Raw genomic sequence first — 25,775 nt, 5'->3', positions numbered from 1 at the left:
AGCATGCATTCATTTTTTAACAAGTATATCACCTGGAACAGCTCGCTTATTCAGTTCGTCAAACAATACGATAATTGCCTCGGAAGCAGGGAGCAAGCAGAGAGAGAATCAGATGCTGCAGATTTTCATACGCTCATACCGTGTGCAACCAAATCCTGCATTGAAGCTCAGTTTCAAGATGCGTACACTCACGCAAAGTTTAGGGAAGTCCAAGCGCAATTCAGAGGAAAGGCGAATTGCATCACCAGATTAAAGAATTCCGCTCTAGGCTATTCAGTATACGACGTCGGAGAACAAGTTTCCAGCTCAATATTCAACAAGTTCGTGGTTACTTACGACTCAGTGGCAGCCGAGGTAAAATGCCAATGCTTATTATTCGAATCGAGAGGGATACTGTGCCGTCACGCACTAAGCGTGTTAAGCTTCGAACAAGTAAGCCAAGTGTCACCGAGATACATACTGGAACGATGGAGCAAGAAGGTAAAGAGGCGACACACACACATCAAGAGCAGCCACGACGAGCCACTAATGGAGCCAAGAAGCAAGAGGTTCGACCAATTGGTTTTTCGTTCGCAAAATATCTGCGAATTTGCCTCCGAATCGGAGGAGCTGACTGCAATTCTGCACCGTGCGTACAATAACGTCATGGCCGAGATGGAATCATTAAAAGCCAAAAGGAAGGGGACATCTTCTTTATCCCACGAAGACGCCAACTTGGAATCCGTTAACGAGCTTCAAAGCCCGCCAAGGATTCGAACAAGAGGACATCCAAAAAACAGGCTAGGTTCAAAGCTGGAGAAACAGATCGCAAATGCCACAAAGAAGAAGAAGACGAAAGTTTTAAGCGAGGTAAAAGTACTGTTCTTTAAATTTGCGGCGATTGAGTTTATTTTTCTCGTTAATAGTTTAGGTAATGTGTGTGTGTTATATTTCAGATAAACCTGTTTGATGCTGCATCAGCGGCGCATTCAAATTGCAGCCAATATCAAGGACACGTTATGAGTTATCAGTTCAGGGTACCAGCAGCAGGGGATAACTCGTTGGGTGTATAGTTTTACAGAATATGGGTGTAAAAGCACCGTTATTTTGGGTGTATTTTCGTTAATTCACAATTTACATATAGACACATATATAGATACATATAGAACAAAAGCTGTAAAAATTCTCAGGTTATGAGTTTATATTTGATTTGATGTTTTTCTTCATATTTTAGTACATGTAATTCATACATTTTGAATACAGCACAGACAGTTTGGGTGTATATTTTATGCAATCTTGGGTGTATTATTAGACTTGCGTTGGGTGTAACAGTTTATATATGCCTTGATTTTTTCCTTCATATTTTACCACCTGTAATACAGCTTTTGAATACATCACAGACAGTTTACCAGCACAGATAGTTTAACTATGGGAAAAAATATACATGGAATAGAAGTTGTTGATAAATGCCAAATATTTACATCATTTGTTCAATTTACAAACTATCAAGCAGTTGGATTACCCAGTTTCTATATCAGCAGAATTAATCTGACAAAACGGCCTTAATAATATAGAGGATGGCTTCGACAGCCTTATAGCACTACTCTCTCTAATTGCCCGATCTCTCTGTGTATTCATCTCACTGAATAGTATCCGGGAAGCGTACTCCACTCTATAGTGGTCCACCTCCTCCTACAATTAAAAAGTATATTCTGTTTAAACAGCAATATTAATTCAGTAAAGTAATACAGAGTTATATGGTTCTAAAGGCAGTTACCTGTGGCCAATTATCCCATTGATACTTCCCCTTTTTGATGTTTTCCGGCTCAATTAACTCCATCCACTTCATAACGTACACAGCGCAGTCATAGCTAAAAACGAAGAAAATAAATTACAAATCTCATTTACAAAAGTTTAATGTTCAGAGTCACAAATTTATACCTTGTTTTTTGGCCAGATATTTTAACATATGGTGATTTAATTTCCTTCTCCCTCTCCCCTTTCTGAAGAGGTTCCCCGCCGGCATATGTTATCAATCTTGAAAATACGTATCCCTTAAATACGAAAACAAATCAGTAATACACCCGAATGAATGGACAAGATACACCCAACTGAATGGACAATATACACCCATCAGAACTAAAGAAATAGACCTATCTATTAAAGTAAAGAAGACAGATGCAACTTACAGTGAATTTATTAATGGCCTTTCTCTCATCGGTGGGAGCTTTTTTGTGTAGCGGGTCAAGTATTTGACATTTCCGCTTTCTTGTATTTATCAGCCATAACCACCAATGCCCCGAGTAGCAGACAGGGGCAAAAATCTGAAGGATTGCCACACGTGAACAGTGTGTTATTTTATTTTGCAAATAAGTAAATAAGCATACTAACAAATTTAGCAAACAAAAACTTACATATGGGTGCGAAGTCAATTTTTTTCTATCTATGAAGGGAATGAAACTCGGGTAGGCTTCCACCCTGAATTCCTTTTTCGTTTTCGGTGATACGAATTCCCCGTTTGGGTGATCCGAAAGTGCCATGCACTGCAAGAATTGCGAAACAAGAAATGAAATACTAAACTTACACCTAATGGAACGTAATAAAGACACCCAAATCAATACAGAAAATACACCCAAAGTTTGGAGAAGTAACACTTACCACAATATCGGGGGGGAGACAGTATATTTGTTCTTTAAACCTCTTTTCATTTTTGTTGTTGAGGATGAGGCAGATGGCAGATACAATCTAGAAATATATGCCAAAATCAATTTTACATTAATAAGCATTGTAATTGACTTTGGTGTAAAAAGATTAATGTTATTCTAATATTACCTGAGATTCTATATCACTTTTTGCCTGGAGGGAGGCAATGTGCATTCTCATCAAAATGTATTCTCCTTGGCTAATCAGAGTGCACATTTCCTCGTACTCGTTAGTATTGCCATCTGCATCTTCCTTCAGTCTCGTCCCCCAGATGTAGCACTTTTGTTTCATATCATCTGGAATTTGATTCATTCCCCCAGGAGTTTCAAACTTTGCAGAACTTTCTCCCCCAGTCTCCCTCTGAATTTGTGGACTTGTGTTTTTTCCCTTCGCCGTGCTGCTTGCTATTCTTTGGACCAAACTGTCCAATTGTTCTATCAAATTCGCAGCTTCTGGAGATTTTTTCCTTTCTGTCTCCTGCGTTGACGCCCCCTCCTGGCTTGAATCAGTCAATCCAAGGCTGAATGATGGCACCCCTGGATCTGTTTTAGGAACATAGGACGCTGTCCGTGCCATCATCAACAGGGCAGCAGCGTCTTCTGCGTCTGGATGACTGTGTCATCATCTATAAGAATAAGAATAAGAATAAGAATAAGAATATACGGATGATAAGCAAAGATTGATTTTAGTCTGATGAACTTACATTTTAGTTGGAGCTGGGGGAACCGTGGGTGTGGTCTCTTGAAGTTGTTTGGGGATTTCAGGAGTGCTGCACAGTTACAAAAAATTAATCACGGCGTAAAAAAAACTAATCAGGAACAATATACACCCAAACTGTTAGCTAATATACACCCAAACTCTAAACAAATATACACTCAATATTATTTCTTACGTTTCTGTAGTCCCTTCAATCTGTAGCATAGGGGTTGGTTCAAAATCTGTCTCAGTGGTTGTTTGGGATGCCGGCACAAAAACCTGAATCGGGACTCTAAACAAGAAGAAAAATGAAAGGTTAACAACGCCTTTGAAAATAATAAGGTTATAAGGTTGAAATATTATTGGAAAACTCACATTGCAAGCGCTTCCGACGGTGTCTGTTCCCTCACAACCATCATATTCGAATCAGACGGACTCAACCTAAAATACACCCAAAGAAATTCAAGAAATACACCCGAACAATTCAAAAAGAAGACAGGCTTTGTTTTTTTGAGAACTTACATACTTGCAGTTTTTGCTTTTTTTTCCTGCCTTTTTTTTCTTGAATAAAATAATAAAGGGCTTTTTTTTCTAAAAAAAATATATACAGAATTAGAAGTAGAAGGGTAATAGAAGAACAAAAGTAACGGTTATTTGAAAGAGAAATTACATGCTCTGTGACGGCTGGTTTACACTACTCTGTTCTGTGTGTCCTTGAGAGGAAGGAGCATCACTTCCCAAGTTCACAGCCGGTATTCTAAAACAGATTTGATGTTATTCAGACAAAATAAGATACATGTATAAAATATACCCAAATGAATGCACAAGATACAACTAACCGAATGGACAATATACACCCAACACAACAAACTTAATATCCCAACTTATTAAACAACATACACCCAACTTGATCCACAAAATACACCCAAATGGTTCCACAAAATATACCCAAATCATGATAACAAGATTTTATTAAATAATAAAGCTTCTTACGTTTCAGACGACACATAGCGACCTTCTATCGATCGCAGGTTAGGTTGGTTCTCCCTGCAAAACAAGAAACAATTATTAGCATACAAAACACACCAAAATATGAAATAGACAGCCCAGCAAGACATACCCCTCTGCAGAAGATTTATCAACATTTTTCCCTAGCCATTCATCTAGTTCGTCACTTGATATTTCATATGTCTCACTACATTCATAAAGGAAGACGTTAACAAAAATAATTACGATGATAGACGGTAATATAGCTTACGAGGTACTGTACCCGTCAAAGTATTGATCTTCTTTAGGAGGTGAATCCTCCACAACAACTTTTTTCTTTTTTGGTTGTGTTCTGGGTGGAAAAAAAAGAGTACCAATCAGAAATAAAAAATTAATTTTATCACAGAATATTATGCAAAGAAGTGCTTACTTTTTTGGTGTTGTTTTTATTTTTTTCTTTTTCTTCTCCTTCTCTGCAGGTGATGATTCTTCGCTCCTATAAGTTAATAATAGACACTTCAGTTAATACACGAAATCTTTATAATGAAGCCAAAAGAAAGGAGTAATAATTTCAGGACATTACTCATCACTTGGTTCAGATTCAGATTCTGAATCAGAATCTGACTCCTCTTGCCTCTGCTTTCTTTTTCTGGAGTCCATTCTGGAAGGCAAACAATGATTATTTAGAACATACTAAAAATACACCCAACGTGATCAACAAAATACACCCAACTCGAAAAAGAAATTACACCCAAGTATGGTACTTACTTTTTCCCCTTTTTGTTGGGGTGTTTTCTTGCTGAATCCTCTGAGTCTTGTTGAGTCTCAGACTCAGAGGTAGAAGTGTCACTGTCAGTAGCTGTTTCTGTCTCCGAAGACGATGTTGGACTCGCCTTCCTTTTTTTTGTTTTTTTTATTTCTTGTTTTTTTTCTTTTTTTCTTTTTTTTTTCATTTTTTCTCTTGCTCTTGTCTCCGCCATCTTCACAATCCCCTGAAACATGAGATATTTTAGCTAGCAGCATTCAGGTAAATAAAATACAACCAACATATTATGTTTACTTACCAAAATTTTCTCTCTTTCTGCAGTCATTCTTTCCACCAACTGCTCCTTAGTCCAGTTCGCAATCCAAGGCTTTGGTGGTCTTTCAGCCCTCTTCTTGCCTTTGTTTTCTGAAAGATGAAAGTATATTATCATCAGGACAAAGAGGCAGCCATCAATTGTCTTCTTCTTCTTCTCCTGGTAGTCTGTGATGCCCTTGATTATGAAGGTCAAAACATGTCCCCCCCAGTTTCTCTCCGATATGCCGTCCATCTTAAAAATTGGGGCCAGGTGCACGGGCGATATTTTGTTTATCGTCGTTGGCAAAAGGAACGCCATCTGTATGTAGAGGATGAATATCCTCTTGAACATCAGGCGTTCCTCTTCACTGCCAACGCCGATTTCCATCATTTCATCGGTAAGACTTTTGAGGGTCTTACCCTGGAATCTTCTATAAATTATTTTGTCATCGTCAGAAAGTTGCTTATACTCAACTTTCTCAGGAAACAGATTTCCTACAAAAAGGAAAACAACAAAGTATCAAAATCGGTTCAAACACACCCAAGCATCAACCTTAAATACACCTAAGCATGAACTTAATATACACCTATAATTTTGAGCTAGTTACCTGTTGCATTGATGCCAAGCGCATCACCTATTGTCTTTGGTGTTATTTGGAAAGAACCATATCCTGTCTTCAGTTTGTTCTCCCCAAATTTGAAGTTGTTTGCCAGTTCCCTTAAGAGTTGGTGATCCACCCTTAGTGGTGGGATGTGCATCAACTCTCCAAATCCGAGATCCCTGACAATTGCCTTCTTCTCCTCAGTCATGTTTCTGAACTTATCACTCAGGAGATGTGTGGCACACTTAAGGTCCTTTGTTTGGTTTCTTGCTGCCATTTTGTCTGAAACGAAAAATACACCCAAAGACATCAGTAATATACACCCATATATATGAGTCAGATACACCCATTAATAACAGTAAGATACACCCATAGATATGATTCAGATACACTCATTGATAACAGTGAGATACACCCATAGATATGATTCAGATAAATCCATATATATCAGTCAGGTATCACTCAAACATGCTTCAATATCAAATTAATTGAGATATTAGTAAGATACATGCATATATGAGTCAGATACACCCATTGATAACAGTAAGATACACCTATATGTAAGAATCAGATACACCCATTGATAACAGTGAGATACACCCATTGATATTATTCAGATACATTCATATATATCAGCCAGATATCAGTCAAACATGCTTCAATATCAAGCCACATTACAAGTTCAAGCAGTATTCACCCCCCAATCTACGGAATAAACCCCCAAAAATCAACAACAATAGCAGGAGAACTTATTACAAGAACGTAGAACGACGTAGAACTTAGAAGAACAACGTAGAACTTGGAAGAACGACGTAGAACTTAGAACAGTGTAACAAAGAAGCAACAATAATAGTAAACCCTAGAAGAACAACGTAGAAGAAAAGTAAAATATACAGTAATCTTAATGAACTTACGTTGAGTGTTGTTGCTTTGTTTTCTCTTCAGATTCTTCACGGAGATTTTGATGTTGTTTTGATGGAGGTTTCGAACAACGATTTGTATATTTTGAACTTTAATTTTTGCTCGAAAATGGGAGCGTTTCCTTGTTTTCGAAGCGTTTTGAGAAGTGGAAGAAGTGGAAGAGTCTGCCATACGTAACCGTTTGTGTTGAGCGCGTGATTTTGACGCGCCATGTTATGTTTCTTTATGCGTGTGTCTTCGATTTGGGCTGGGCCAACTTGGATGCTTGTAAACTTGTATGTGTAGCAGGCCCGATTATAAAATTATGATTCAATTAAAATTACAAAATATTTATTACGATTAATGGAATATCTAATTTGTTATTGTTTTAGTTTTTTATTCTCAATAAACACGATAGACGAATGATAAAAAAATAATTTATAAAATAACAAATAAATTTTATAATTAAATAAGGAAAAGTTTAGGGGGCAGCAACTTTGTTAAATTTTGGCTAGCATGTAACCAGCAAAAAAAAGTGAGCTATTGGATAAAATCTCACACTATTAAAACCATCATTGATGACTATTTGATGGCTACAAATCACAAAAGTTGCTGCCCCGTAGCATTTCTCATTAAATAATATATAAATGACTAATTTATAATTAAAATTAAATAAGGACTATTTAACGGTTATTAAAAAACTTAAAAAACATGTTTTGTTACAGGACCATTTAATGGTCCAAAGGTTCTGGGACCATCGAATCCTTTGCCGTTAAACTTTAATTTTAGCCAATGAGTTATAGCTCAAATGGCATAGTCTTCCCATACTCATCTAAGAGGTTGCGGGTTCGAGTCTCCTATCTTTAGTAAAAAAAAAAAAAATTAGTTTTAAACTATTATTTTTGAAGGTAAAATATCTTCATTACTCCGTATGTTCTTAAAAAGAAAAGAAAAGAAAAGATATATTGTGTGATAGGCAAGGTAAAAGTAAGAAAACAGGAATGTGAAAATTTTGGCTTGGGAAGCATCGAAGAAATTTCTTAATAATTTGAACCCCCTACGTTGTTGTATTGTAGTACTAGGGTCCGTTGTATTAAGGGGTTGGAACTTGACTAATAACAAGATTCCAAGGCCCTTGTGTGCCAACTTGTAAGCTTAAAGAATTTCCTCTGTACTTTCTATACTTCTAATCACCACCATGTTTAACAGCTAATTGTAAACACTTTATCATAACAAACAAAACAGGCCCTTTGCATTTTCCCTTCATTCAGAGGAACCTTCCAGGAAGGCTCCTATGATATGTGCAAGAAAAATCACTCGTATATAATAAGAGCTTGTTTAGTCTGTGAGATTCATCATATCAGATCCTCAGTAACTCATCATACACAACAATTGTGAAAAATGGAGATTGTTGAAGTTGGAAGCTGTGGGGCACTTCCTCTGCTCTCATTGAACCACGTGTCTCTCTTGTGCAGATCAGTATGGGACTCTATGAGGTTCTACGAGGATGTTTTGGGTTTTGTTTCCATCAAGCGCCCTTCTTCTTTCAAGTTCAATGGAGCATGGTAATAAATAATTTACAAATACCTAAATGTTATTACTTTCCTTTCCTTTTCATAATCTCCTTTTACATGTTTATTAGGTTGTACAATTATGGGATTGGGATACACTTGATTGAGAATCCAAACATAGACGAATTTGATGCATGCATGAATGAAGCAAGGCCTATTAGTCCCAAGGACAACCACATCTCATTCCAGGTATGTAACACTCTAGAGTCTAGAGGCATGATTATTAAGACATACATTGCATTAATTATGTTTGGGTTTTGGGCAGTGTACGGATGTTGGACTTGTTAAGAGAAGGATAGAAGACATGGGAATGAGGTATGTGACAGCTTTGGTGGAAGATGATGGAGGGAACAAGGTGGAACAGGTGTTCTTCCATGACCCTGATGGATACATGATTGAGCTTTGCAACTGTGAGAATATCCCAATCATTCCTATTATTTCTTCATGCTCCTTCAAGCCTAGAACTCACAGCTTCATCAAGAAAGCATCACCACCTGCCAAGTGTGGATTCATGGAGAATATCATGATGGAAAGCCTGAGCATGGACATGATGAACTTCTCCTTTTAATCAATCTTGTCTGTCTATACTCTATATAGTTTTTTCAACTCATTTTTAGATACCAACAAAATAAATAACATTATTTTATTCTGTGTATCTAAGAATGAAATGATAAACTTATAACTATATGAAAATATCTCATGTTAAAATGCATGAACTCCACTTCCTTCTTCTTTTGTTTATGTAAGATATAAGCAAAAGATTGTTCCATGAAAGCAGAGAAGAATGTGGGTGGGTAAGAAGATAGAATTGTTATTAATTATTTGTGTTTCAGATCTACGCACAAGTGCACAAGCCTTTGGTACGCCAAGGAAGAGTGGACCAAAAAAACCAAACTATGTTGTGTCATATGGTGTTTGAAATAATAATAAAATGAAATTGTGATTTTTCATTGCTGTTCACACGCATATTTAATTTGTCGTTTTTCTTTAATTTGCAGCCTACAAATAACGAATTGCTTCAACAACCACCGGCAATGGCATAACGTTACCACGTAACAAATGCATAATATTTTGTATCTTGTAAACACTATCGCACTGGCACATCTGCGAAGAGCTAAGATGTTGCAATAAAAACTAAGATTAGAGTCAATTGAAGCTAGTCTAAGTTAGTCTTTTCATTTCTTTTAGTGTCTTTCACTCTTCTGAGTTCGAGGGCGAATTTTAATGCCGATAAAACAAAAAAAAGGTTAGAAGTGCAGTGTTTGTTGTTGAAAAATTAAATGGTTAAATTCTTAAATTATAAATATTAAATTTAAAAATTTAAATTATAAACTATAAATTTAAATTAATATAAAATGTAATAAATAAAGAATTAAGAATTATTTAATAAAAAAAATAAGAAACATTTGAAAATAAGATGAGTTTGAGTTACGTTTGGAAAAAAAATTAAAATTAATACCACCTGGTTCACTGGTTGTAATATATAGTCATTTTTAAAAAAAAAAATCTGATATTCGGAAGATAAAAAAAAATCCGATTATTTAGCATAGAAGATTTTCAAGTGAGTTGAAAAAGGGGTTGAATAAAAAAACTAATCTTAAAACTAAATAAACAAATTATGCAAAATTCTAATTTTAGAAAATTATTTTTGATTTTATTTCGTCTCTTAGCGTAGAATAGATTAGAATTGAAATTGTAGAGAGTAAAAAAGAATAAGAGTGAGATCACTATCTATTTAGTTTGGCTACGAAGTGTAATATGATTTACGTTCAGTTTTCACTATAACTATGGTAGAATTTTTACTATGATCAATTTGGATTACAAACTAGGGGTGGCAAACGGGCCTAAATCCGACGGGTCGGCTCGCGTAACCTGCCAAAAAAGGTGGGTTAGGCTGAAAAATTGGGACCGCCAAATAGGAAAAGCCCGCCTAACCCGCACCACTTAAACCGCGGACTTTGGCGGGCTTCCCCGCCGGACTTAGTATTTTTTTAGTAAGGAGTATTTTTACAATTTTTTTTACCAAAACCTAACTTCTCCCAACCCAACTTACAAGAGAATGAAGATGAAAATTGAGTGTTTTGGATTATGTTTATTTGGTTTTAGAGACAATATTTATAATTATGTTTTGGATTATGTTTATTTTGCTTTGGAAACAATATTTATAATTATGTTTTGGATGAAAACTTGGTTTATAATTATGTTTATTAGATATTTATAATTACAAAGACTTTAATGTTTGTGAATATAAAAATTATAATTTGTTTATACTTTTAGAAATTATAATAGTTAAAAGTAAAAAATCAAAAAAATTTTTTTTATGCCTTTATATATATTATTTAATAGTTAAAAATAAAAAAAAGAGGATATTTGGTGGGTTTAGCCCGCCAGCCCGCCGTTAGACAGGGCAGACTGTGATTCTGGGACCGCCTCACTAGACGGGGCGGGGCGGGACATGCCAGCCTGCCAAAGAGCGGGCTTCTGGCGGAGCGGGGCGGGGCGGGACGGGCTTCCCCGCTTGCCACCCCTATTACAAACACCGATACTAAGAGATTTACACTCTTGTAACTTCACCTAAACTATCTTAAACTTAGTCACTCACCTAAGTACTAACATAACCTAGTTAAGGAGAATCAAATGTACTATAAATTGGCACTTTTTTCGAAATCAAAACCCTCAGACAAAGTAAAAATTGACTTTTGTGTGCACTACTTTCTTTCTTTGTCTTTTGTAACTTTTAGAAAATTTAGTTCTAAACAAAGGAGAAATCCGAACACATTCAATAAATAAAGAATGAGGATAAAATGTTTCAGTTTTAATTCGAATTGTTGCCTTCTTCATTTGATCAAATATTTTTTTATAGAAGTTGATATCTTCTTTTTAATGTTGGAATGATTTTCCTTCTTTATCAATTAATCATTGCACTATTTATTTAGTTATTTCTGTTGACATTGAAATGAAAATACTTTCTTTTTTTATCTTGATAATATGCAACAGTTGTCCAAACACTCATGATAATATATTTTTAAATTTAACTTGATATCTTTAATGATATTCTTCTTACTGATGCTAATTTGTGCAATCTCATCTTAAGAGAGGAATTGGAAGCTGTCCTAGATAGAGAGAAGGTGTTCTGGATGCAAAAAGCTAGGAAGAATTGGATTGTAGACGGAGACCGTAATACAAAATACTTTCATACTAAAACAATCATAAGAAGAAGAAGGAACAAGATTACCAAAATGAGATCACATGATGGTATATGGATAGAGGATCCAAATGCTTTAAAATCTTTAATAGTGAATTTTTTCAAAAATTTATATCAAGAAGAACAAATAGAACCACACACACTCCAAACTCTTTGTTCCTACCCACCCTTAGAAGCATATATTAGTAACAGCATTAGCACCCCCTAACATTATGGAAATTAAAAAAGCTATATTTAGAATTGGATCTTTGAAAGCTCCTGGAGTAGACGGATTCCCACCTCTCTTTTACAAGAAAAATTGGGATACAGTCCAATCTTCACTATATCAGCACATCACCCAAGCATAGAATAACCCAAGTAACATGGCTGATTACAATCATACTTTGATAGCTCTGATTCCAAAAGTCCAAAGTCCCGAATTCATCAACCAATTTCGCTCAATAACTTTGTGCAATGTAAGTTATAAATGCATGACAAAAATCATTGTTGAAAGGATGAAACCAGCTCTTGAAAACAGAATTGTCCCCTATCAAGTAAGTTTTGTGCCGAAGCGAAAAATACAAGATAATATATTGATAGCAAAAGAAGTGGATCATATCATGAAGAGGATGAAGGGAAGAAGAGGCTTTATGGCAATAAAATTCGATTTTAAAAAGGCATACGATAGGCTGTAATGAAATTTTTTGGAGAGATGTTTAGAAGAATTTGATCTCCCTAGCTCTCTAACCAGACTGATAATGAGTTGTGTAACTACTGCTACTTATAACGTGCTATGGAATAGGGGTATGACTGAAACTTTTCACCCATCACGTGGCATTAGACAAGGCGATCTGATATCGCCTTATCTGTTTGTCATTGTCATGGAGAAGTTGTCACAAATTATAGAGGATCATGTTGAAACCAAAGTATGGAACCCAATTATAGTTGGCAAAAACGGTCCACAAATATCACATTTACTCTTCGCAGATGACTTGTTAGTGTATGCAGAAGCTACTGTGGAGCAAATGAAGATCGTGAGCAAGGTGCTGGCCGAGTTCTGTACAGCCTCAGGATTGAAGATAAATTTAAGCAAAACTGCAATAGTTTTTTTCAAAAATGTGTCTGACGAAACCAGAAGGGCTATCACAAATCTAAGTAAGTATAGTGAAAATGCTTGCTTAGGGAGATATCTAAGGGCGATGCTCACTAACCATAGAAAGGGGAAGGACAAATTTAAGAATGTGTTAGAGAGGGTGCAAAATAAATTAAAAAGGTGAAAGTCACACTGTCTATCACTAGCAGGAAGACTAACACTAGAAAAATCAGTCCTGGGCACGATAGCCAACTTTGAGACGCAGCATTCCAAGATCCCCATCGGAATATGTAAAGAGATTGAAAAAACTCAAAGAAAATTTATTTGGCGAGAAACTAGCAACCAAAGGCGCATCCATCACATAAGCTGGAAAACTCTATGCCAATCGAAACAACAAGGAGGTATGGGATTTAAAAGACTACAACTAGTTAATGAAGCTTTTATGCTTAAAGTGATTTGGAGAATCTGCACCGAGCCCACTACCCTATGGGTACAAGTCTTAAACAGCAAATATGGCCGAAATCAATTAGGACGGAGTGGAGCAATTTCTAAGAATACGAATTCTGCCTTCTGAAAAGAGCATGTTAGAATATGGGGTGTTTTTAGTACTAATACTGCTTGAGTTGTTGGAAATGAAAAATTAGTTAACTTCTGGAAGGAACTGTGGGCCGTAGAGGTAAAAGGCTTATTGAGAGAAGTAGCAAATAAAAAAATTCCTGAAACCATATTAGAGAAGACTATTGCAGAATTTGTGAAAGAGAATGGCACTTAGAACAGGGATATTTTACAAGATTTTTTCGGCCCGATGATGTGGAATAAAATTAATACACTTCCGTCTCCAAAAAAAGAAAATGGGAAAGATAGAGGAAGTTAAAAATTGTCAACAGATGAAAAGTTCACAGTGGCATTAACATACAAACTACTATCCAATCAAGAAAGAACAGGAAGGGATACATATTGGGAATGTATTTGGAAATGGAAAGGACAGGAGAGACTAAAAGTTTTTGTATGGAGAGCTGCTCACGGACGACTGTTCACAGCAGTAAGAAAAGTTAAAGTGTTCGGCTCAGATTCAAAGTGTCCCCTTTGTAAGGAGGTAGAGGAAACAACCTTACATGTTCTTAGGGACTGCTCAAGAACCACTTGGATCTGGTTTCAACTAATTCTACCTAGTGCGATTCCTATATTCTTCTCTATGGAGTTCCAAGACTGGATCAACTTAAATCTGAGGAATAACATGGGAAGAGGATCTCAAACAGAATGGCGAGAGGAATTTATTACTACATGTTGGTGGATTTGGTATTGGAGAAACAAGGAAGTTTTTAATCCACCTTTTACCAGACCACCAAATGCTGTCAAGGTTATAAAAGAGGCGATCAAAAGAAGCAAAAAAACTTTTGACAAAAAAAAAAGTGGTATCCAATGAAAGATGGTATGCTATCCTGGTAAGATAGAAACCGCCAAATTTGGGATGGGTAAAATTTAATGTAGATGAAGCAAGGAAGGAGGAGGAGCGTGCTGCTGGATGTGGGGGTTTGATTAAAAATCATAAGGGAGAATGGATTGGAGGATTTGAAGCCAGAATAGAAGAGCAAGGCAACATCGCCCATGTTAAAATTTGGGAAATACTCAAAGGAATGGAAATGGCATGGGATCTCGGTATGTGGAGGATGATAATTGAAACGGACTCGAAAGAAGCTTATGATTGTATTAACAGCGGTGAAGAAGAATGAAGATATCACAATATCCTCATTCGGGACATTCTCAACCTCAAAAATAGGACCTGGAAAATTAAATTTCAACATACTCTCAGGGAAGGAAACAAATGTGCCAACTGGCTAGCAAATGACAGCTTAAAGTTAGATACATGTTCTTTATTCTTGGACATTCCACCTGTTGAGTTAGGATCTCTTCTTGTTGATGATCAAAATGGGATGTCTGTGCCTCGTGAAACTATAGCCTTGTAACCCTTCTCTCTTAGGCTTAGACCCCGTTTAATAACAAAAAAAAAAAGTAGCTTTTAAGTATGTGTCAATCTAGCTTTTTTTTTTTTTTTGTATTAACCTAATTTGACCGAACTATAAAAAATTAAAAATTCTAAGTGTGTTATTTTTTAGTCAACTATTTTGTTAAAACAACCTAATTTTACTCTTCACTCTCTTTTAGATTTTGTAATGGGTTATGATAAAAAAAATACACACGCACACACAAGAGTTTTTCTTTTTTTTTTTTCCGTAAAAAAAAAATATTTATTCATAAAAATTGCCAAATATATAGTATTTATAGATAATAGCAAAAATATTAGTTCTATAATAAAAAAATAAGATAATATTCTCTATATTAAATTATAAATTGGGAGATAGATTTTTTCAAATTTTTTTTTTCAATTGTTTGATAAAGTGTGATCTCTCATCTTACATTCTTTAAATAGCACAAAAAAAATATGTGAGAAAAGATATTAAATAATAAAATATCACACTTTATGAAATAATTGAAAGCAAAAAATTGAGAGGATCTACTTCCCTATGAGGAGAAGTACAATATTCAATTACAAAGATTCTTAACAAGTAAAAATAAATATAAAACTCAGTCTCTTTTATTTCTAAACCTATACAGATGTACTGTAACACAATGAGATAATTTTTTTTAAGAGATAGATCATAACATTTCTATGGTTTATAAAAATTTTCATGAACAACTTTTTTTTTAATATCATTTTTTCATATATGTAGAACATGTATAATCAAATTTAAAATACCTATAAAAATAGATCATTACACTGTAAAAGAAAAAAAATTAATCACTTTAAAATTATTAAAATTTAAATCTCTAAATAGACACTAAATACAGAAACAAAAATAGGAAAATGAAAAGAACAAAGAAAGAAAGGAAAAAGAATGATTAGGTTAGGAGAAAAAGGAAAGAATGGAAGGAGAAGGAATGGAGAAAAGGAAGAGGAGACATAAGGGCAAGAACAAAACTATGGAGAAAAAGATGAGGGAGAAAAAAAAAGAGCAAATGAGAAGAGGCAAAGAAGAAGCGAGAAGAGGAGGGCTACCACTGCCAAGACTGGGATAGCGACAACAATTCTTTATCACTGATGGCCTTGTCGAACTTGTAGAAAAGAGTTTTTAGAAGAGAAAAGAGAGAGATCAGAAGCGTGAACTTCAAGTGAAATTAATATTAAAAGAGTCTCAGTTATTGATGATGCTCTTTTTCGTCAAATTTTTTAAAAATTAATTATCGAATGCATCTAAACCAATGAATATCAAACGCTTCAAATCACTATGATTATTACTTAAAATTAGATGAGTATTGAAAACAACGTCGACAAATGGATAAAAAAATAGAATTTATGTTCTTGCAAATTAAATTAGAGATTTTATTGTTACGCTAATTATTTTTAATATGATCTTAAAGTAGGTATAATAATGATATACTAACTTAGAAACATATATTATACACATATGACTTCGAGTTTGGAATTAACAAAAATTGTCAATAGCAATTTCTAAAATTACTATTAAGTGAAATCGCAACTCACGATTTCAATTTTTTTCTTATATAAGTTGTGATTTGTTTTTTGTAAATTTAGAAATTTGTTTTACAAAAAATTATTTTCTTTTTTTAGTCTTTTTCCAAAATCATATTACGTACATATTATGGTTTATAATTTATTTTTAAAAATTCAGACATTTGTCATACATAAAATCGTGACTCGTGATTTTTCTTTTTTTTTTAAATAAAAATTACAAAGTTGTCCCTTATGATTTCTATTTTTTCTAATAATCTCATATTGACATATTTAACCAAATTAGTCCATATTATCATAAATCACAATTTTATTCCCAATATAAAAAAAATTAGCCTTAATACTTTTAAGAAAAAGTTACGCATTTAAATAAAGAGTAAACTAGTAAAATGATATTTGAAAATTCATATAGCTTGCAAAACAAATTCCAAAAAACACTAACGACAAATAAACCATCAAAAAATTTAAAAACATGATAAAAAGATCTAAATATTAAATATATATTCTAAAAAATAATTTTAGAGATCAACTTTTGATGTTGTTACGGATCCGGCCCACGGATCCTACACCCAGAACGGTCCCCGAACCCGGCTACCAGGGTCCAACCCGCTTTGCCCTTCCAGAAGGTTCGGAACCAGCCCACTAGAGCTCCTAACCAACTTTCGAATTCAAACGTCTCCCTTATCTTAGCCAAATAAGATAAGATAAGATAAGATAATTCAAACGTCTCCCTTATCTTAGCCAAATAAGATAAGATAAGATATTCACCATCACCTATAAATAGAGGACCCAGGTCCCTCCAGGTATTCATTCATTCCTCACACTTTCTACCTCTTAGATCCATTCTGACTTGAGCGTCGGAGTGTCTTTGCAGGTACCACCCCCCATTGCTCCAGGCAAGTGATCCGGCATCTGCCTCAACCCGCAAGTTCTCGATCCATCTCTCAACCCGTACCAGAGACATCTTGTACATTGGCGCCGTCTGTGGGGACTTCGCAACGTTGTGGCAGCATGGCGAATAACCCAGAAGAGCAATCATCAAACTCAGATTTCTTGGGTGTAGCTGAGAGCAAAAAGGAATAATATTTTCTTAACTTGCATCACCTTTGCAGGGATAACACGCCTTCGCCCTACTCCAACGGCGAAATCCCAAAGGAATAATATTTTCTTAACTTGCATCATCTTTGCAGGGATAACACACCTTCTCCCTACTCCAACGGCGAAATCCCAAAGGAATAATATTTTCTTAACTTGCATCACCTTTGCAGGGATAACACACCTTCGTGCAGGGATAACACACATTCGCCCTACTCCAACGGCGAAATCCCAAAGGAATAATATTTTCTTAACTTGCATCATCTTTGCAGGGATAACACACCTTCGCTCTACTCCAACGGCGAAATCCCAAAGGAATAATATTTTCTTAACTTGCATCACCTTTGCAGGGATAACACACCTTCGCCCTACTCCAATGGCGAAATCCCAAAGGAATAATATTTTCTTAACTTGCATCATCTTTGCAGGGATAACACACATTCGCCCTACTCCAACGGCAAAATCCCAAAGGAATAATGTTTCCTTAACTTGCATCACCTTTGCAGTGATAACACACCTTCGCCCTATTCCAACGGCGAAACTCCAATGGCGAAATCCCAAAGGAATAATGTTTCCTTAATTTGCATCACCTTTGCAGTGATAACACACCTTCGCCCTATTCCAACGGCGAAACTCCAATGGCGAAATCCCAAAGGAATAATGTTTCCTTAACTTGCATCACCTTTGCAGTGATAACACACTCTCGCCCTACTCCAACGGCGAAATCCCAAAGGAATAATGTTTCCTTAACTTGCATCACATTTGCAGTGATAACATACCTTCGTCCTACTCCAACGGCGAAATTTCAAAGGAACAATGTTTCTTCGACTTGCAATCACCTTCTTAGTGATAACACTCTTTATGCACCATCGCCCTATTCCAACGGTGAAATTCTAAATCCTCCAAGCCCAAAGTCTCACCTCCCTTTAGTGGAACACCTCCACCTCTTGGACCCTCTCATTCACCACTCCCCTCATCCGTCCCTCCAAGCGCCATGGCCCCATCTTCTCCCTCTATTTTGGCTCCATGCCCACCGTTGTTGCTTCTTCTTTTGAACTTTTTAAGCTCTTCCTCCAAACCCACGAGGTCACCTTCAACACCAGGTTCCAAACCTCTGCCATCCGCCGCCTCACCTATGACAACTCTGTCGCCATGATCCCCCTTCGGACCTTACTGAAAATTCATAAGGAAGCTCATCATGAACGACCTCCTTAAACGCTACCACCCTGGCCAAGCTTAGACCTCTCAGGAGCTAAGAGATCAAGAAAGTTCTCAAGGTTCTTACATAGATGCGGGGGACAGCCAAATCGTGGCGGCATGACGGAGAACTTCGAGGAGCAATCCTCCACCTAGCACCCCAACTTCCGAACTCCAAGATAACACTTCTTCCACCCACGGGAGGATAATAAGCGCGACACATCGCCAACCAACCCCAACCCAGCAACAACCAAGAGAGGACAACCGTCCCCCACTGAAGCTCGGCCACCCGACGGCCCAGGAGAGAAGGCGGTCCAGATAATCCAAGAGCTGTGCCTCAGGGTGTAAGACCTCAAAGGCCGAGTTACACCCAAAGAAAAGCACAACGCCGAAAAAAACGGAAGTCACGCAACCTCTAGATCAAGATCTCGCCATGAAACCAGGCACGGTGGATCGCCAGAACGGCGACATGCCAAGAGATACAATCGTAGCATCTGCCGTGACCACGGATATGACAGGATGCCTGAACGACGACACAGCAAAAGGTATGATCGCAGCGTCCCACGCAACCCGGCTCATCAACATGAAACGGACAACGACCGACGACATCAAGAGGCCAAACGCACAAGAAGTGACCACATGATAATGGGAGCCATTCCCTTCACTGAAAGAATCCTGAAAGCAAAACTCCCTAAAGGCTTCGACAAACCTACGGATATGAAGTACGACGGAACCAAGGACTCCCAGGAGCACCTAACGGCCTTCAAGGCCAGGATGAACCTGGAAGGGGCCGCTGACGCGGTCCGAGGTAAGGCCTTCCCAGTAACCCTAGCCGGGCCAACGATTAAATGGTTCAATGCCCTCCCCAACGGATCCATAACTGGCTTTCACGATATCTCACGGAAGTTCATGGCCCAATTCACCACCAGAATTACCAAAGCTAAACACCCCATCAGCTTATTAGGGGTCACACAGAAATAAGACGAATCCACACGAAAATACTTGGACCGCTTCAACGATGAATGCCTAACGATTGATGGACTCACGGATTCCGTCGCAAGCCTCTGTTTAACCAACGGGCTCATGAACGAAGACTTCCGCAAACACCTCACCACCAAGCCAGTATGGACCATGCACGAGATCCAAAACGTCGCCAGAGACTACATAAACGACGAGGAGGTTAGCCAGGTCGTCGCCGCCAATAAACGGCAACACGGCAACACTCCACACAGCAACCCGACTTCCCTCCATAATCCGATGCCCAGAGAAAGTCAAAGAGACCAACCCAAACAAACCAATACAAACCAACCACCCAGGATCGGGAAATTCTCGAACTACACCCCCCTGACAGCCTCGATTACCAAGATATAGCACCAGATAGCGAATCGGGGTATTATCCCGAAAGCCCGACAACTCAGAGAAAGAACGGGCGGCAACAAGACCCTTTACTGCGACTACCACCGAGGTTACGGGCACAGGACACAAGACTGTTTCGACCTTAAAGACGCCCTCGAACAAGCTATAAGAGACGGCAAACTCCCAGAGTTCGCCAAATCATCAGAGAACCAAAACGCGCGGAAAAAGACAGGTCGCCTAAGAGGGAAGGACGCAACCCGAGAAAACAAAAACAACCTCCCAGGGAAAGTCCAGAAGACGACCCGACCATAGTAGTAAATGTCATCACGGGCAAGGATGTGTCAGGCAAGTCAAGATCAACACTAAAAAAGGACCTCAAAGTCTTGGCTGTCAGAGATCAAGCCCCAGCTGCCACAGCCAACAAAACGATAACTTTCTTGCCCGAGGATTGCCAGCATAGCACCTCGGCCGAAGACGCACCTTTCGTCATCTCGGCGAGAATCGGAACAGGACTAGTTCAGAGAATACTGGTGGACACCGGTGCAGACTCGAACATCCTCTTTCGAGGTGCCTTCGACAAGCTCGGGCTCCGCAATGAAAATCTCCAAACACACCGCAACGGTGTCACGGGACTCGGAGACAACTTCCTCAAGCCAGACGGTTCCATCATTCTTCCCCTTACCATAGGGACGGGAAGCCAGAGGAAGACAATCCTGTCCGAGTTCGTGGTCCTCAAGAACTCCACCGCTTATAACGTCATCATCGGAAGAAAAACAATCAACGACCTCTCCGCCGTCATCTTTACCAAATACCTTCTAATGAAGTTCACGGCAGAAGATGGCTCCGTCGGAACCATCCACAGAGACCGGGAAACCGCGGTAGAATACGACAACATCAGCACTAGCCCTACGGAAGAGATCCCGAGACGCGGCAGGCATCTTCCTTTCCGATCTCGATGCACACCAAAATTCACGCAGAACCATGGGAGGAAATGACAAAGAAGCAAAGTAGGGCCTTGCAGACAAGGTCAGGAGTATAGCACACCTACGTGAGCTAACCCTAAAATAGAGAATAAGCCTAAGGTACAATGGCAGCACGGTACGACGAGACTTCGGACCAGGAGACCTCGTCTTATGACAAAACAACATCGGTCTACCCACTCCCAATAAAACGGATATTAAAATAACAAAACGGATATCCAAATAACAAAACGGATATCCGAATAACAAAACGGATATCCAAATAAGCAAACGGCTACTCGAGAATCGATCACCCCGAAGCCAATAAAACGGATATCCAAATAAGTAAACGGCTACCCGGGAATCGATCACCCCGAAGCCAATAAAACGGATATCCAAATAAGTAAACGGCTACTCGGGAATCGATCACCCCGAGGCCAACAAAATGGATATCCAAATAATAAAACGGATATCCAAATAAGCAAACGGCTATCCGGGAATCGATCACCCCGAAGCCAATAAAACGGATATCCAAATAAGTAAACGGCTACCCGGGAATCGATCACCCCGAAGCCAATAAAACGGATATCCAAATAAGTAAACGGCTACCCGGGAATCGATCACCCCGAGGCCAACAAAATGGATATCCAAATAATAAAACGGATATCCAAATAAGCAAACGGCTATCCGGGAATCGATCACCCCGAAGCCAATAAAACGGATATCCAAATAATAAAACGGTTATCCAAATAAGTAAACGGCTACCCGGGAATCGATCACCCCGAAGCCAATAAAACGGATATCCAAATAAGTAAACGGCTACCCGGGAATCGATCACCCCGAGGCCAACAAAATGGATATCCAAATAATAAAACGGGTATCCAAATAAGTAAACGGCTACCCGGGAATCGATCACCCCGAAGCCAATAAAACGGATATCCAAATAATAAAACGGATATCCAAATAAGTAAACGGCTACCCGGGAATCGATCACCCGAGGCCAATAAAACGGATATCCAAATAACAAAAATAGTGACTCGTGAATCGATCACCCGCAAAGCCAACAAAACGGGAATCCAAATAAGCTAAATAAACAAAGTCTTAAAATCGGCCCACCAAGAGGCCTAAAATAAGTTCACAATAACGGCCCAAAAAAGGCCACACAAAACAAGTATGAGCTGACGGTCTTCCAACTCGCGGAAAGCCATACTGACCAACATCCTACCAATTGGTGCATGATGACGTCACGCCCTTTTCAGGCCCCTCACAGTCTCCCGAACTACAGAGAATCGGACTCTCCAATGACTTAGCATTGAGACCAAGAAAGCATACTCTCATGCTCCGGGGGCAACTGTTCCAGACCCGATCTCCGGGCCCTTCTTCGGAACGGTCATCAAACCCGGCATGTGATGAGACGCCCAAACAACGCGCTCCTCGCCTGACCATGAAACGGCTAGGAACTCCCCAAATCCTCGACCTCGATCGGAAAAACCAAACAACGATCTCCTTGCCAAACCACAACGGCGAGAAAAATATTTCTCCAGCGATGAGACCGAGCACCCTCACTCTCTCGCTCCGGGGGCAACTGTTACGGATCCGGCCCACGGATCCTACACCCAGAACGGTCCCCGAACCCGGCTACCAGGGTCCAACCCGCTTCGCCCTTCCAGAAGGCTCGGAACCAGCCCACTAGAGCTCCTAACCAACTTTCGAATTCAAACGTCTCCCTTATCTTAGCCAAATAAGATAAGATAAGATAAGATAATTCAAACGTCTCCCTTATCTTAGCCAAATAAGATAAGATAAGATATTCACCATCACCTATAAATAGAGGACCCAGGTCCCTCCAGGTATTCATTCATTCCTCACACTTTCTACCTCTTAGATCCATTCTGACTTGAGCGTCGGAGTGTCTTTGCAGGTACCACCCCCCATTGCTCCAGGCAAGTGATCCGGCATCTGCCTCAACCCGCAAGTTCTCGATCCATCTCTCAACCCGTACCAGAGACATCTTGTACAGATGTAAATTTTTGCAATTATTATTAGAAAAATAAAATATTTTTATCTTTAAAATTTAGTAATTTTTTGTTAAGTAATTTTTTTAAATTTTTATTGTGAATGATCACTATTTTTGAAAAATAAAAAAATTTAGAGATCAAATTTTGTTTCGAATTTTTGTCTATACCTTCTAAATATTTACTTAAATATTGTCACAAAAATTTAGATCTAATGAATAAACCATTTGTTAAATATAAATTTTTTTTGTTACTTACAAAAAATATAATATTTATTAATTTTTTTGTTGTATTTTTAAATAATTCAAAAACTATTTTGTTGATAACATCTTTAAAAAACTTTTTTGTAAGTGACTAAATCTTTTGAGTACCAAATTAGTGGTTAATTATTAAATAAATTATAGGTCAAAATTATCCAATTACAATATTTTCAAACATATATTTACTCTATATATAGATCGTTACAAGTTGTAGTGGGTCGCAGTTTATTTTTAAATTGACTGTCATCATAAATTATGGAACCCAAACGCAACTTACAAGTAAAAAAAAAAAATTACATACAATTATTTTCATTATGTAACAATACTTAACTATGAATTTCACGGAAAAATAACTTTATTTGAGTATTTACTATTCACCAAAACGAACATATACATCCTCTGGTGATTTATATGGTATTTTCATTGGAAAATATGTAGTATTTGTGTATAAGCCGTGGAATAATGTTTCTACGGTTTATATTTTTCTTTTTTTTATACATATAAATAAACCATCACTCTTTAGCGATTTGTATTGTATTTTTTATTTTTCTTTCTTGTAAATTTGAGTCCTATAATTTATGACCACGGTCAATTATTACATAAAATATGAATCAATTTATTATTTATGTATAAATTTTAAAATTTTTACATCCTATAACAATTTATTAGAATAAATATAAGACTAAAATATAATCATTTTAAAATATTATAATTGGATAATTTTAATTTCGGATTTATTTAAATATTCAGTGTGCTCTATCTTTAATATACTTATTTTCTTAATTAATAACACAATCTTTCGAATAAAAACAAAGAACAAAAGGAACAAGCTAAACAGAATTACAGAAATCACGATTTATTATTTTTGCTTGAGTAAAAAAATTATGTAAATAAATAGCATTTATTATTTTTTCTGTTGTTTTTGGGTTTATTACATAAATTAATACTATACTAAATTTTAAAAAAGTATATATTATTAATAGAAATAATGAGTAATATAAATGAGAAAACTATTTAAATATCAAGTCTAATATCAAAATTAAGACTCAGAAATTTAATGCATAATAGGTCACCTCCAGAAAATGGAATAGTAGGCCAGTCAGTGGGGTTGGAGATTCCTTATCGTGTGGATATAATTCACAGACATGAAATATACAAAAGGATGATAATATAATTTTTTTTTTACATTGAGACGTTTATGAATATTATAAATATACAAAAGGACAATAAGCAACAGAAAAATAATGAATTGGTTAATTAGTTAGTGTTAATATAACTCAACTACAAAACAAATAAAAAAAATTAGTTTTTTAATATTTCTAATGGTGAGTTTAACTATTTTCCCTTTTTGCCGTTTTAAGATGTCTCTTATAATATCTTGTTATAATATTTATCCATTTTCAAGATAATGGTCAATTTAGATACTTTTAACGAGAAAAAATATAACGTCTGAATTTTTTTAAGTTTAATTATTTTATTGGTTTTTATAGTTTTGCGAAATTTTTAATTAGATTTTATATTTTTTTTTCTTTTTAATGTGGTCTCTGTACCAAATTTTTTTTTCAATTAGGTCTTTTTTCATAATAATTGGTTTAATTGAATAAAGACCTAATTAAAAATAAAAATTAGTGTAGAGACTCAAATAAAAGGAAAAAAAAATATAGAGACCAAATTAAAAAAAAAATTTGTGCAAAGACTTAATTAAAAAAAAAAGTATAATGACTTAATTAAAAATTTTGTAAAACTATAGGGAATAAGAGTAATTAAACTATTTTTTTAAAAAAAAAACACTTGTTAATAATACCAAATAAAATCTTTATTTAAATAGTAAGGTTTTAAATTTTTCATAACATTAAAATTACATAAAATATTTTATTAGAAATTTGTTGAGTAATGAATACTTGTTAAAATTTAAAAAAAATGTTTTATTGAATAAACATAAGTATTTATGTATTCAATACAAATAAGCAAAGTATGAAAACGACTAAATTCTTTTAATTTTATGGAAGAGATAAAAAATCTACTTTTAATATCCACTCTTAGAGTAAATCATGAGAAGACGGTATAACGACTAAATTATTTTAATTTTATTGGGATATAGTGGAAGAAGATGTGTTCTGGACTGTGAGGAGTTTTTTTTGTTAAAGGTAGAATTTTAAAAAGTTTTAAACACACTAATATTTGTCTAGTGCCAAAGATCTCAGATGCAAGCGATATGACTCAGATAAGATCTATCAGTTTGTTCTCGATTGTTTACAAAATCATTTCGAAGGTACTGATCCACAGACTCTAAGGTAGCGTTTGGTGGAGAGACAGAGACGGAAAGACAGAGACTAAGAGACAGGGATTGAAATAAATATCAGTATTCTGTTTGGTGCAAAATGGGAGACAGGAATTGAAACAAGAATGAAACTCTAATTTAATTTGTACAAAGGGTAAAATTGGAATTAATTGATTGATATGAAAGTATTTTAGGTATAAAATGTTATTAAAGTTTCAGTCTCCATCTCTAAAAATTTCAGTCCCCTGTGTCCCTACTTTTTGGAAGTATTGAAATACTAAAATTTTAGAGACAGAGATAGAAAT

At 36.6% G+C, this 25,775-nt stretch overlaps 2 protein-coding genes across 2 annotated transcripts; one reads left to right on the top strand and one right to left on the bottom strand.

The window, feature by feature from the left end:
- Positions 1-1,497: 1,497 nt before the first annotated feature.
- Positions 1,498-7,119, bottom strand: LOC148563401 (uncharacterized). Its single transcript, XM_088488660.1, has 21 exons — positions 6,942-7,119; positions 6,034-6,309; positions 5,430-5,920; positions 5,134-5,357; positions 4,949-5,026; positions 4,796-4,861; positions 4,649-4,717; positions 4,499-4,573; positions 4,372-4,425; positions 4,049-4,135; positions 3,901-3,969; positions 3,754-3,819; positions 3,575-3,670; positions 3,386-3,451; positions 2,812-3,295; positions 2,638-2,724; positions 2,394-2,522; positions 2,169-2,303; positions 1,921-2,033; positions 1,757-1,850; positions 1,498-1,671 (listed from the first exon to the last, which is right to left on the bottom strand). Exons 1-21 carry the CDS (start codon positions 7,117-7,119, stop codon positions 1,498-1,500), a joined length of 3,111 nt encoding a protein of 1,036 aa, XP_088344786.1.
- A 1,156-nt stretch (positions 7,120-8,275) lies between these two features.
- On the top strand, positions 8,276-9,448 carry LOC107642938 (glyoxylase I 4). Its single transcript, XM_016346450.3, has 3 exons — positions 8,276-8,492; positions 8,570-8,687; positions 8,764-9,448. The coding sequence occupies exons 1-3, from the start codon at positions 8,329-8,331 to the stop codon at positions 9,064-9,066; spliced, it is 585 nt and encodes a 194-aa protein (XP_016201936.1). The 5' UTR covers positions 8,276-8,328; the 3' UTR covers positions 9,067-9,448.
- The last annotated feature ends 16,327 nt before the right edge of the window (positions 9,449-25,775 follow it).

The sequence above is a fragment of the Arachis ipaensis genome, chromosome B5 (genome assembly GCF_059453495.1).
Source record: "Arachis ipaensis isolate K30076 ecotype BB chromosome B5, ASM5945349v1, whole genome shotgun sequence".
In the NCBI taxonomy this organism is placed as follows: domain Eukaryota; kingdom Viridiplantae; phylum Streptophyta; class Magnoliopsida; order Fabales; family Fabaceae; genus Arachis; species Arachis ipaensis.
Note: the sequence above shows the minus strand (reverse complement) of the source record. Positions and strands in the feature narration are given on the sequence as shown.